This window comes from Lycium ferocissimum, chromosome 2 (assembly GCF_029784015.1).
Source record: "Lycium ferocissimum isolate CSIRO_LF1 chromosome 2, AGI_CSIRO_Lferr_CH_V1, whole genome shotgun sequence".
NCBI lineage: Eukaryota > Viridiplantae > Streptophyta > Magnoliopsida > Solanales > Solanaceae > Lycium > Lycium ferocissimum.
In genome coordinates, this window is record NC_081343.1 from 60,733,206 (window position 1) to 60,747,407 (window position 14,202).

Here is a 14,202-nt window from a genome sequence, read left to right on the forward strand (position 1 = left end):
ATGCGTCGTCTCCAAGACTTTAGTGATATTTTAATCAGGGGGAGTATAATACGCGCTGTACTCTTTTTCCCTTAGCTGAGGTTTTGTCCCACTGGGTTTTCCTTGCAAGGTTTTTAACGAGGCAGCAAGCAATGCGTATTACAAGATATGTGTACTCTTTTTCCTTCACTAGGATTTTTCCCACTGGATTTTTCCTAATAAGGTTTTAACGAGGCACATTATCTATATGGACATCCAAGGGGAGTGTTATGAAATATTAGAATAATATGGTGGATGTCCAACTCTAAAGTAACTCCCACTACTCTTCTCCATGATGTATAGTTAATCCTCCACTACTTTCTCACAATTATGTGGTTATTACTCCCACACTTCCATGATCTTCCCCATAACTATCCCATGATGTCAATTGGTAAATGTCATCTTTAAGACATCCTTTGTAACTCTACTTCTATATAATAGTATAAATAGAGGTATATAATGGGATATGAAGAGACTTGAACAACACTTGAAAGAAAGAAGAAAGTCATCTTTACATTGTTTTATTCTATATTGTTCTCTTGTTTTAATATTTTATATTGTTACTTTGAGCTTGTTTTACAACACGATTAGTATCTTTTCTTATAACTACTTTGTCATAATCAGAGCTCTTGTTATCGACATTAATTATCTTGAAAGTTAAAAATATAGTTGAATGTGAATTTTTTTTTGGTTGGAGTGTGAAGACATGTTGCATATCCTGCTTCTCCCTCAATTACCGATTTATTGTGACCAAAGTGCTAACAATATATTTTGAGCCAATCCCTTAATTCATACCAAATGAATAGTAGGGATCTAGTAGCTCAGTTGATTAGCTATTTGAACTCTCACCTTATTGGTGAGGGTTCGAATCCCCACATGTACTCCTCTTCCCCATTTCCCCTTCCCCTAACCCTTATGTAATAAAAATAATTTAAAAGAAAAAAAAATACCAAATGAATATAGAATAAATTAGATCTTAAATAGTAATCCCTCCATCTCAAATACTTGCCATGTTTCGTTTTTCGAGAGTCAAATTATTTGAACTTACACCAATATTTTGTGATGTAATTTCACCATATTGATATTAAAGAAATTGTAACTTATGGTACTTTGCATGTAGTTTTTGTTTATCTAAATTTTAGTTATAAAACATTAAATTAATCTAATCAAATGTGACTTCAAAATTAATCAAATTAACTCTCAAAATATTTGTCATGAACATTGTCTCTATTCTAGAATTAACTCATAAATAAATTTAAATTTAATATGGAAAGACTTGCTCTATTATTTAATAGTATATGCTTATATCTCTTATTGGATCGCAAAATCAAAATAACTATAATCTGCATACAACTCCAAGTATGCTCATGCTTGCTAATGCTTTATGTGTGCGTAAGTGTTAGAGGTATCACCCAACTATCTCATATTTGTCCTAAAAAGAGCCCTTATCACTTAAGTAACTTGCTGGATACCTTTTTTTTTTTTTTTTTTCCCTAAGCTTCACACGAATTTCTTAGTTCCAATTATCTAATCTCTGCAAACCTACAAAGTTAATTCCCAAAAGATTAACTTTAAAAAAATTATTGAAAAAAATAATAATAGACGAAGGCATTTGAGAGTGTTTTTTAAAGAAACATTATTTTACACATAAAACATAACGAAACTTTAAGAAAAGTGCAACTGTTTAAACAATGATCTCTTTTCATGAGTCCATTTTTTGGACGTGTTCAATTTCAAAAATTGTTCAAATAACTTAGTATTAAAAGGATTAAGATAACTTGAATGTTAGAAAATACACATGGTACGTATAATTATTCAAATACAATTAGTATCATGATAAGTGATTTCTGAATACAATCTAATGAATTTTCGGGTAAAAAAATTGTATTACCTGTAATAATAACATAAAAGAGGAACCAAAAAGAGAATGGTCATCCGTCATCTGAAACATTAAAGATCAATTAACAACTTCAATAAATTACATTACAAAGAGAAAACTAAAACATAACCTAAAGAATAAAAGTTGCATCTTATATTCGCATATAATGGATAAGCATCCTGCACATATCTAATTAGAAGGAAAAGAAATACAAAAACAAAAAGGAAGAAGACATTAGATAGGACCATGCGTGACTAATTAATGGTGAGAATGCAATATGCCAATGAACTCTATATATAAGCAATAGGCGGTGGAAATTTTTATATCAGGTAAGTTTTAATTGATTTTAAAGTCTTAAATATTAGGGTTTCCTACCCATGTCAAATAAGCAATGATTCAATAAGATTTTTTAAAATTGTTTTCCAAAATCTTAAATATTAGTAAATGATAATTTTGTCTATTGTAGAGTTTTTTAATGAAGGACAAAAAGTTCAATTAACATTTCTAAGGCCCTTCGTGCTTTTAATATAATATAGATATAGATATAGATTATTCTTTCCAACAAAACATTATCTCTATCGAGTCTATATTTGGTCATGTATACAAAAACTTGTTTCTCTCTTATCTCTTTTTCATTTTTTCATTTCTAGTGCTACCAGAGCTCTCTTATTTCTTGGTTGCTTGAAAGATTTCTTTTACAAATTTTCTTTGTGCTTTTTTGTTTGTTTTAATAATTCATTTTGGCATCAAACGTTATTTATAGCAGTTTCTCCTTAGGGAGAGGTTTCCTTCCTATTTTTAAGTTACACTAACTGTGGGTACACTTGGAGACTAATAGTGTATTAGTGTCTTAACACTCTTGCTTAATGTTACTAATAACTCTTAAGCACACCAATAAGATATCTCCTAAACAAATAAATGATTGTTTAGTTTACTACATAAAGTGTGAAATATTTTAAAATATAAGTAATTATGCTATTATTGAGTGTTTTTAGAATATGAAATGAATCATATATATTTATAATATTAGTAATGTGCTGGAAGTCATTTTACTTTGCACCATGTTATCAGAGTTATCTCATTTTTCATTCTATCGAGTTGGCTATATAATGAAGTTTTTGCACGAATTGCCCTTCAAATGCACTGGTCTTTAATTTTTGCTCCTGCTACTCATTTAATGAAAGTATCCAAACCTGCATAAGTTACGTAACAATAATCTTTGAAATTTGAACTTTTGCTTCGCTCGACATAAGTTCTGCAGGAATTAAGTTCGCCCGCTATAAGTCCTGTATTTGTGGAGTTTGAAAGTTTTGTCGTGTCCGGCATAACTTATGTGATATAATCTAAACTATGCCAAGTGAAATCTAAACTTATGCCGCAAAAAAGTCTTTGAATGGCAAAAATTTAAAACCATAATTTTGAGGGGCAAAAATGAAAGACCACCCCGAAATAGGGGCATTTGTGTGAATGACTCCTATATAATCAGAAAGGCAATAACCTGAATCGAAGCCCAAAGTTGATCAAACCCACCAAATAATTACCCTATATGGATAAATAACAACAAATCAGTGTGACATCCGGAACCTCCAATTTCTAAATCCGCCTCTGTGGAAGGACATATGCTTTTCATATTAATGATAGTGATGGATGATCTTATTCAGAATTTTGGCTCTATATGTTTAACTTTATAGGCACGGTAAAGACAGTTTAAGTTCATTTTAAGCTAGTTTCTCAATAATTACTTCCTTCCAACTCTTTGGCATCAACAAATAACTATATCTAATTGATGTGTTTTGTATTACAAAAATTCATATACATATTTTTAGGGTGATCTAAACTCAAAATTATGACAAAATCTTGTACTTTGTCTGATTTACCAAACAAATTAAGTACTTTGTTGGGCAAGTGAAACACCTATGCTAGACAGGGACCTTTCTTCTTCATGCACATACCTAGTTTACAGCCATCGCATCTTGTTTTTTTGTGGATCAAAATGACATAGAAATCTTCCAAAAATTGATGATGAGATCAACATTTGCGTGATTTTTCCACTAGCATTCCTATTATTTCCTAATACACAGGTCTATAATAATGAAATAGACAACATCCATCGATACCCCACCCAAAAAGAAATGAAAAATAGGTTCCATCAATCTAAAAGACAATGACACTTGAGCTAAATATTCGATCTTATCAAAATGATGTTAAAAGATTTTTCTAAAAAAATAAAACCTTGTCGAGGGTGTGGGGTAAAAGAGGTTTTTGTACTTGGTTTGCTACCTTAACATAGAGAAATATTTTTGGTTCAGATAATATAATGGAGGAAAGATGTGGGTTACATAATAAATTGTAGAGAAGCAGCATGTTGGAGAAAATTAAGGGTAAAATAATAAAGAACAAGTTAGTTTCGTTTGGTTTGAATTAGTGGGTTTTGCTCAAAGGGCATGACGTTGATAGGCAGCTTGTTCTTCATCTTCACTGTTGGGAAATAGACAATCTCATCCTTCTCTGCCACCCATCTGTTTATCAACACAATAGAAAGTGATTGCTCATTAGCCTTCACCAATTTTTGCCACTATCTTTGGCCCTTAGCTACTTGGTTTTAAGAAAACAGAATGCTATACCCACTTCTTTTTTCTTCTTTTTCGTATTACAACAACTATATCTCAATCCCGAGCTGCTAGAAATATATTTTTTTTTTCTTTTCCGGGGTCATGGTTTCTTAGAGAGCGAGTTTACCTGTAGGTGGTGACGAGATGGTGGAGGAAAATGGACATTTCAAGCCTGGAAAGTTCTAAACCAGGACACAGCCTCTGTCCTCCACCAAATGGTGTAAATGTGCTGCTGGTCACAGCAACTCCAGCTTTCTGACAAGCCAAAAATTAGTTAGAATTCTGATTATTAGTGAGACAAGTTAGATTCATCCATTTCACATCTTTGGGAAGTAAACATATACTTAGAATTTAGTGATAGCTATGAATAACAATAAAAAGGACCGAAAAGCAATGTCTCTGAAGAAGATGGTATTTGATATTGCAACTTTAGGCTGCTTAACAAATCTCTGAGGAGTTGAATAAACTATAGTGATTTCATCTCAACTAGACACATCATGTTCTAAGTTTTTTTTTTCTTCCAATAATTCGCTTTAGGGGTGGGGAGGCCTAGGTTCCTATGACAGCGAAGAAGGAAGTAAGACTGGGATCTTATAGCTCTATTATCAAAGGCTATAACTCTACCAGTGCATAGCCACGCAATAATCAAGGTGGTTTAAGATTAGGTAATAGGACTGTTGAGAATGAAAATTTTAAAAGAAAAGCTGACCTGCCATCTGGAGAGATCAAAATTGTATGGATTTTCATAATTTTCTTCATCCATGTGAACTGAAGTGAAGGATGCCAAAACACACCATCCTTTTGGTATCAAATGCCCTGGCAACAACCCCAACATATATTAAACACTACAATCTCGAGTTAGTTTTATGGATAGTCACTCAACTTTTACTTTATTGCCCTAAAATTAAACTATTTTTTGTAACACATAATAAAGCAGCTACAATAGTTAGGAGGCCTAAACACAGAAGGGAAATGCTGGATCATAAAGAAAAGAAAACAGACCTTTGATTTTGACATCTTTGAGAGCTTTTCTCCATACTGCATTAATGATATTTCCCAATCTCAAGGTTTCACTGATAACCTGCCATTCCATAACAATGGATCTTAAAATTCTCTTTCTTGTGAATTTCAAGATTTTGATCGGATATTCGGCCTTTTTTTTAAAAGACCCAAAAATAGGATTACAAATAATCTTCTTTCGTTGAGACAGTTCTTAGGGGTAGGGTGACACTGTGAGTACATCTAATAGGACTTGCATTTACATGTATATAGTGAACACTGGACTGAAAAAGTATCACAATTTATTTATAGCATAAAAATGGAAACTAACATTCTGAGTGAAGGGCAATGACATATAATCTGTCCAACTATAATCCTCACAACAACTTATCTTCTGCTGCTTCAATTCCAAATTCTCCTCCTGCAATCATTCCAGGAAAACAACAATTATGTGATAAGAAAGGAAATAAGACTAAGAATCTACATTTCGAATAAAAAAGTAGGCTACATATATGTCTGCACATCATTAAAATGTTCAATATATGTATTATAGTATAATGTTGTTTGGTCTACATTGAGTACAATGTAGATTAACTGTATGTCTTTCTTAATTTTTTTTTTTTTTTTTTTTATATCAGTGAGGATTCATATCGACGATCTCAACTTATTTGGATTCTTTCTAATTTTAACCTTGAATTTCACATTCTTGGTCATAAAATCTCATGACAATTTAATATAATATACATTACTATAAAAGAATTAATTTGTATGCTTAATAGACTCTATGGTATAATATATTTGAGTTTTGGATCGTATAGTTTTCAGTATAGGTCTGCCTCAACTTTTGTCTTCTTCAATAATAGAGAATAATCCCTGGAGTAACACTACCAGGCATTGTGTAAAATAATTTTCCAACCCTTATCCTACGCAAACTGAACTGTCACTCTATCAATAGAACATGTAATATAGACGTATTAACATGCGAAGGAGAAAGTAAAAGAAACAAAAAGAAGAAGAAAAAAAATGAGTGTGTGATAGGCACCAGTTTCAACAAGAAAAGCACACGGGTTGTAAATGAAGTTGGTCCACAACTGACAGCCGTTAAATCAAAATGGGAGTCCGGAACCTAAATGACCTTATAAAAGCCCAATTGAATTACAATACCCCAAAAAACAAAGTACCTTTAACGCACCTTTTTTTTTTTGCGTTACATAAAAGTGAGTTAACGTCTCACGTTAAAATTCATTACCCATTTTTTTAAAAAAATAAAATAAAATTGGATAACGCATAATTTTACTGCGCTATGCAACTAGGGTCAATTTCCAGAGTTAGGCCTTGCTAAGTTAGGCCATGTCAATATACTTGCTAATCCAACCGTATTCATTTCAAATCAAAACTATGCAAAAGTTTTTATTTTATAATGCTTCTCTGTTTACTTTTACTTATTTATTATTCTAAAAATATATTTTTACTTTTAGCATAATAAGAGAAGATAATTTTTTTCTATTTTATCTATAGTATTAATTGCTCACTTCAAATCATTTTCAAATCCATTAAAAATATGCATCAATTAATATGAATATATTGATAAATTATGCACTTCATTATTATTTCTTAAGGGATGTGCAAAGTTGTAGACAATTAAAAGTGAACGGAGGAAATATTAATTTTATAGACAAGTAAAAATGAACGAAGGGAATATTAATTTATCTTTTGATACTAAAAGAATCTTTTGACAATTTTTTTACCAAAGTATGTATTATCTTATCTGTTGATACTTATGAAAAACATTTATTATTATAAAGAGTATTTATTTTCTTACTTTTTGAATAAATATCTTTTAACAAAAAATTTACTGTCTTGTTCATTGACTTTGTTGCTCTTTTTTCCAAATTAATGTTTATTTAGCTAATTCTAAAAACAATCGAGTCTAAGATCTATTCATTGATAAAAGTAAATAATTTTTATTAAAATTGAGGGTTAATTACGTTAAATATTAATGTAATAAGAATTAATTCGAGATACACACCTTGTATTTTAAAATCATACATTTACACCACTTATACTATGAAAATCCTATCTTCAATTTTAAAATACATGGTGTATATCTCGAATTAATTCTTATTATATGAGTATTTAATGAAAAGATAACTAGAATTTTAACAATTTGGCAAAATATTTTTAAAATAATCTAAACTATAGTGATGTATTCCCAATTTTTTTTTAAAAAAAAAATTAACTTCCTAAGAAATCCTATGCTAATGAAACTTTATCGGAATAAGTAAATTAAAAATAATTTTAAAGCGAAGAATAAATAAAGAAACTAAAGATGAGGAGTTCTTATATAATAAAATATTATTTAAATAAAACTAAACAATTTGCTTGCTTAATGTGCGAGAAAGCCAATAATAATAGTTGGCATATTTTATTAGGTCATTTGTGTTATTTATAATTTAATTTGTTTTTTATTATTATATTTAATATATTTAGGTACGACTATAACCCTTAGAGAGTTTAAGTGCATGATTCTCATAATATAAGTGGTGTAAATGTTCTATTTTAAAATACAAGGGGTGTATCTCGAATTAATTCTTATTACATGAGTGTTTAATGTAACTAACCCTCAATCATAATAAAAAATTATTTACTTTTGTCGGCGGTAAATAGATCGTAGACTCGATTATTTTTAGAGTTAGCTAAACAAACATTAATTAAGAAAAGGTAGCAACAAGTCTATGAACAAAAGGATAAAAAATTTGTTAAAAGATAATATCAAAATAAAAGAATAAATACTTTTGATAAGAATAAATGTTTTTTCATAAATATCAAAAGATAATAGAATATATATTTTTGATAAAAAATTGTTAAAAGATTCTTATAGTATTAGAAGATAAATTAATCTTATAAATATAGATAAATTAATCTTATAAATATTTTAAAAAATGGAAACTTTTGCATAGTTATGAAATGGAAATGGAAATGGATGCCTAACTTCAGGAAATTGACCCTGGTTGCATAGCGCAGTAAAATTATGCGTTATGCAATTTAGATTTTTTTTTTTTTTTTAAAAGAAAAATTGTTAATGAATTTTAACGTGAAACGTTAACTCACTTTTATATAACGCAGAAAAAAACTGCATTAAAGATACTTTGATACCTCTTTTTTTGGGGTATTTTGGTTTAATTGGGTTTTTATTGAGTGTTCTGGACCCTCAAAATCGTAGGGCTGCAATATCGTCTTCCATACTTCTTTTTCTTTTATTTATTTAAAAAGTTGTGTGTGTCCCAAATTGTGAAAATGACTTGGTACTTGGTAGAAAAGGTCAAAAAGATAAATTAAATAAAAGAAGAAAATATTTAACGATCATGTGACTGTGACATTTAATTCCCCACCACGCACACGTGGGGGCAAGCAACATTGCTCCCAACCATATATATTAGCCCAAGCAAGCCTATCCGTCCATTTATTGTATCCCAAAAGAACTTTTACTGTAATCTACTCATTTCATTTTTGTATGGCAATAATTTCTGTCTATTCAAAAAGGATACTGTAACACATTTTTTAATTTTATTTACCAAAAATTAGTTGCTTATATATATTTAAGATTTTATCTTAAGTTAATTAAATAGACTCTTAATATTGACCCATGTAAACTTTGAGCTAAAAACAAAGCTTGATGATACTTTTAGACCAAAAGGTGGAGGGAGGATATCCTTGATAAAAAAAACAAAGGGTATGATTAGATCAAAAATTAGAACTTAGAAGGAGGTTTAGTGAGTAATTTTTCATAAGTTAGAGATATTTTTTGCCCTTTTCAAATATTATATTTTTACCTATTTATCTTATTTTGCTGGTAACTATATAAGGCTCGCTAATATCGGCTTGTTGTTACAGTACATGTTATTTTATTAAAATTAAAGTTTACCCCCTCAGTAGATAAATTCTAAACTAATAAAAGAGGATGGCGACATCATACCAGCAAGCGAGATAGAGCGACGGGGTTGTCACTTAGAAATTTGACAGCTAATGTGATCGCCGTTGGCACGGTCTCTTCCCCGGGAATCATCATCTCTATCAAGTTGCTACTGATGAAATCGGACGGCAGAGGTTGCTTTGCCCCATCAGCATTCCCTAAGAGCACGTCAATTGCATCATTTGGTAACCCCTTCTCTTCCTTTTTCTCTATGCTCAATTTTCTCTCCTCTACCATCTTCCCTACCATTCTTGATAACCTTTCTTTAGCCTGCACAAACCCTAAAACCAGTGTTACAACACACACATGCAAAAAAGTAATGAATTTAAGTTATATGTACTCATAGTATAAATATTTTTTATAATGTCAATGTATATAATTTAAAACTCAAAAAGAAATTTATTATACTTAGTAACCAACGACAAATTACCTTTAAAGATTTGTAGAGTGTGGTTCCGGGAAATTTAATGGGCAAACAAATCAAGCCTTTGGTGAATTCTTCAAATTCTTTCTTGAGCAAGTCCAATTCTTCCCCAGGGCCTACGCTTAGTACCAGCTTCACTAGTACCTCAAATGCAATCTTCCGTGTCCAACAACAACAACTAACTATATATTAGGAAAATGGACCTGGAGATTGATAAATAATGCTATAGAAATACTATTATTTCTTCTTAAATTTCAAAAGACAACAACTCTTTAGGAACAATTGTCAAATTTCACAATTTTGAATCTCAAAATAGAACACGTCATTTAGGAATTAAAGAAGGAGTAATTTAGGTTGTACTAATCCCAATTTAGTCGTCATATTTCATATTGTTGCTAATTGAATGATGAAAGTTGCGTACAAAATTTAGAGTTGGTCAATTTAGGATAAGTGTTGTCCTCTATTATAGTATTGTACATATACATTTTAATTTATTTTATATAATATAAATTATTTGAGTAAAAAATACTCGTATTGAATTCAGTTGAACCACAAAACTCGCACGGATGGAAAGGTGCCCGTATGAGTCTGACATTGAGCGGAGTGGGCTCAAATGATAGATACAACAAGTGGTAATGTTGTACGAGCAGACATAATATAAATGCATGCATGTGCAGCAACAAACTAAGACTCTAAGGGGTCGTTTGGTGTGAAGGATAAACAAAAAATAGTCAAGGGATAAAATTTGATCTTCATATAGTATTTGGTTGGAATAAAAATCTGGGATAACTAATCCTGGGATTAATTATCTCAGGATTATAGCCTTATTTTATCCCACCTTGAGGGTGAAATAACTAATACCGGGATAAGTTATTTCCCAACTAAACGAGCACTAAGAGTATGATAGAGAGAGACCTTTTTGGCTTCATCTTGGACGTAGACACAGTGTTGTTTTTCTAGCCATGTTGACAAAAAATGGCGGACGGAGGCTTCGATGTCTCGTGTAATACGGGCCTTGAGTTGTGGTGATTTTAAGAAGCTCCCAATTTGTCCGTGCACTCTCCTATGTACCGGTCCATTCGTTTGCAATATTGAATTCTTCCCAAACAATTCTGTTATTGATTTAGGATAACATGGTATAAATACATCCCCGTTGTTCTGTAGAACCACCTTGTTCACCTCTGCATCCGTTGATACTATTATTCCTTTTCCTAGTATATTACTTTTGAATACTTTTCCGTACCTTTAAAATTAAACAAAGAAAAAAGAGTTATTAGTATGGAGTACTTACCGTAGACATCGAAATTTTACTGAATTTATAATGGGACTCTCCAAGACTAGTCCAAGAGTTCATTTACAAATCTCATGGGTATTCACAAAGAGACTAAGACATCAAATATGATATTTCAACTCAAAATACCACAATGTTGCCCACATTCTTAGTGATATAAATATATTTCATAGAATAATATTATATAAGGACGTCCTATATAAAATTTTATATAAATCATGTATAATACATTATATTTTGTATATAGAAGATATTACTTGTTTTGTGTGGAATCGAGAAATGCGCTAGCAATCAAGAGGAAAAATGAAAATAAATAGATGTGTAATTCTAAAAGAATTCAACTAAACAAAATTGTATCCACATTGTTTATTAATAAAATAAATAAATATTGCGGGTACAATTTAAATCCGACAAAATTTCAGATATCTACACTTACTTTAGTCAGTTTCGTATATGTGCGAAGTGGGGTAAAAAGGGGTCAGTGAATTTTAATGAGGAAGCCCGATTAGGCTCTGCAATTCAGTTCCTACTTCCTAGCTAGAGTGGAAGAAAGGTATTAGTTCAAAAGAGAGATGGCAGCTTTTAGCACCTAATTAATTGATTGCCAAATCTCTTTTCATGATTTTGGCCAAGGCATATGACATGGTACCATTGGTTAAAAGAGCGGTATGAATAATGATATGCTGCCAAAACGACGATATGTTTCTTCCTGCAAAAGGCAATTTATCTTCCTTGGCTGCCTTATAGCTTCTCTTGGAAATACAACTAAGTAGAACTCTCATATACGTACGAACTCTAATATAAACTGATAATAGTATAATTTTTTATATTAGTAATATATTTTAATTTGTGATAATAAGTTACAATAATGATCATTTATGAAGTTATCGATTATTTTATCGATTCTAATGAAATTTTTGGAAAACATGCTCGATCACTATACAACACAATGAAGGCAAGATTGAAACCACAGCGGACCCGAATTATGACTGAGGGCCGACAAATTTTGGAATTGTATACTCCCTCCGTCCCATAATAAGTGTCATTTTAGCTAAAAACATGCATATTAAGAAATCAATAATGTAATGTGAAGTTTATCAAATTATCCCTATATAATAAAAATAAATTACTTTTACTTTTTAATTAGAGCATGCAAAAGAAGTAAACTTTTTGACATTAAAAATTCAACAATAATTCTTATGTACTTCGCCTTTTTCAATCATCATTTAGATGTTACTTTATTATCTAGATAGAATTGGAAAAAACTAACCAATTTATGTCTTGATTTTCTAAGATGACACTTATTATGGGATAAAAAAATTGGCTAAAATGATACTTATTATAGAAAGGAGGGAGTATAATATTGGCAAGTGTCGGCAAATAGTAAATATTGCAGAACAAGGAAAAAGATGACAAAGATGAAAGTGATCATCCCATGAGAATATTAACTCATTTAAATAAGTACTATTCCCTCGTCCCAAAAAAATTATTCTCTTTTGATTTGACATAAAATTTAAGAAATAAAAAAAATTTTTTTAAAATGTGAAATTTAAAAAAAATAAATATTTGATATAAATCAAATAAAGTTAAATTGATTTTAAATATAAAAAAAAAAAAAAAAATTAAAAAAAAAAGAATAATCTTTTTGAAACAGAATCCGAAGGAGTAGTATTCTCTCCGGTCAACAACTGGTACTACTACTAGGAGTACTACTATACTCCTTTTTTTCTTCAAATTAGAAAAAAAAAGAAGAATTGACTATCTTTCTTGACAGCGAGTCAACTGATTGTATTCTCTCCACTTTATTTAAGAGAAGTCAACTCCTCCAAACAACTGGTACTACTTTTAAATTACTGATTACTTTTCCAATTTTCAATACTCCTTTTTTCCTTCAAATTAGAAAAATGAAAAAGACAGCTAATTGTACTACTACTACTAGTGTTTTATCAAAAGGCCGTGCAGCTGAACTGAGTCAACTGATTGAGGCCCACGTGCAATGACCGCGCCATGACACTTTTTATTTAAGAGAAGAAAACTCCTCCAAACAATACAAAAAACATTTTAAATTACGATCTTAACAAACCAACACGAAGCTTTAAGGATTTAAAACTATCACCATATCTTTTGGTAAAGATTCGTGGTTAAACAAAGGCTCAAATAATCCATTTCAAACACATAAAAAACTCTTTTTTTTCCCCTGTTTACTAGAAAGAAAGATGAAAAAGATTTTACTGAACTCTACAACTGGTAAAAAAGCAAGAATTACTGTTAATTACTTTTCTGAAATCATAGAGATAGCAATTCCAAAAAATTATCAGCCAGAAAACTTGAAGAAAGAACTGAAACCTGCAATGAAAAGATAAGAAAAGGATATATGTATGTATGTATATGCTTACAGAGACTTGCGTTTCTCCATGAAAGTGACAGGTCGAGAAGTGTAACCACAAGCAATGAAATCCAGAGTTTCTCCAATTAGAGGCCAACCAGAACTTCCTCTTGGAACTCCATTCTCCCTTTCTTCCTCTTCCTTTTGCTTTTTTCTCATCTTATAAATTAACCATCCAACTGTTACCCCTGTTGCTATACATATCCAAATCCAACTTTCTGCTTCCCCTGTTATTTGAACTTCCATTTTCACAACAACAGAGGGAAAAAAAGAGGAACAATCTTTGTGTGTTTGAGTTAAACAAAAAATTGATCGAGTAGTCCTCAGATTAGTTACAAAGTTTTGCTTGCATATATATACCGAGAGAAGGAGAGGTGATGGGTTTTTTGGAGGGTGGAAGAGAGATGAGTTTATGAACAGCAGATTTTTAAAAAGAAAATACTAAAAATCAGAGGATCTTCGTTTGGGATAACACAGAGATGAAACTGATGTGTTTGTATTGAAGTTATTACCATAAATAATGAGAATGGGAAGGCTACTGTATAAGGTCCAGCAGTTTTCCTTTTGTCTTCATTCCTTACTTTTCGATATATACAAACGACAACAAATTACTAAATTTT

General features: G+C 30.8%; 1 protein-coding gene across 1 annotated transcript; it reads right to left on the bottom strand.

Moving 5' to 3' along the window:
- Positions 1-4,259: 4,259 nt before the first annotated feature.
- On the bottom strand, positions 4,260-14,202 carry LOC132046503 (3-epi-6-deoxocathasterone 23-monooxygenase CYP90C1-like). Its single transcript, XM_059437144.1, has 9 exons — positions 13,593-14,202; positions 10,821-11,148; positions 9,912-10,061; positions 9,485-9,751; positions 5,840-5,929; positions 5,512-5,590; positions 5,219-5,325; positions 4,637-4,764; positions 4,260-4,416 (listed from the first exon to the last, which is right to left on the bottom strand). Exons 1-9 carry the CDS (start codon positions 13,826-13,828, stop codon positions 4,299-4,301), a joined length of 1,503 nt encoding a protein of 500 aa, XP_059293127.1. The 5' UTR covers positions 13,829-14,202; the 3' UTR covers positions 4,260-4,298.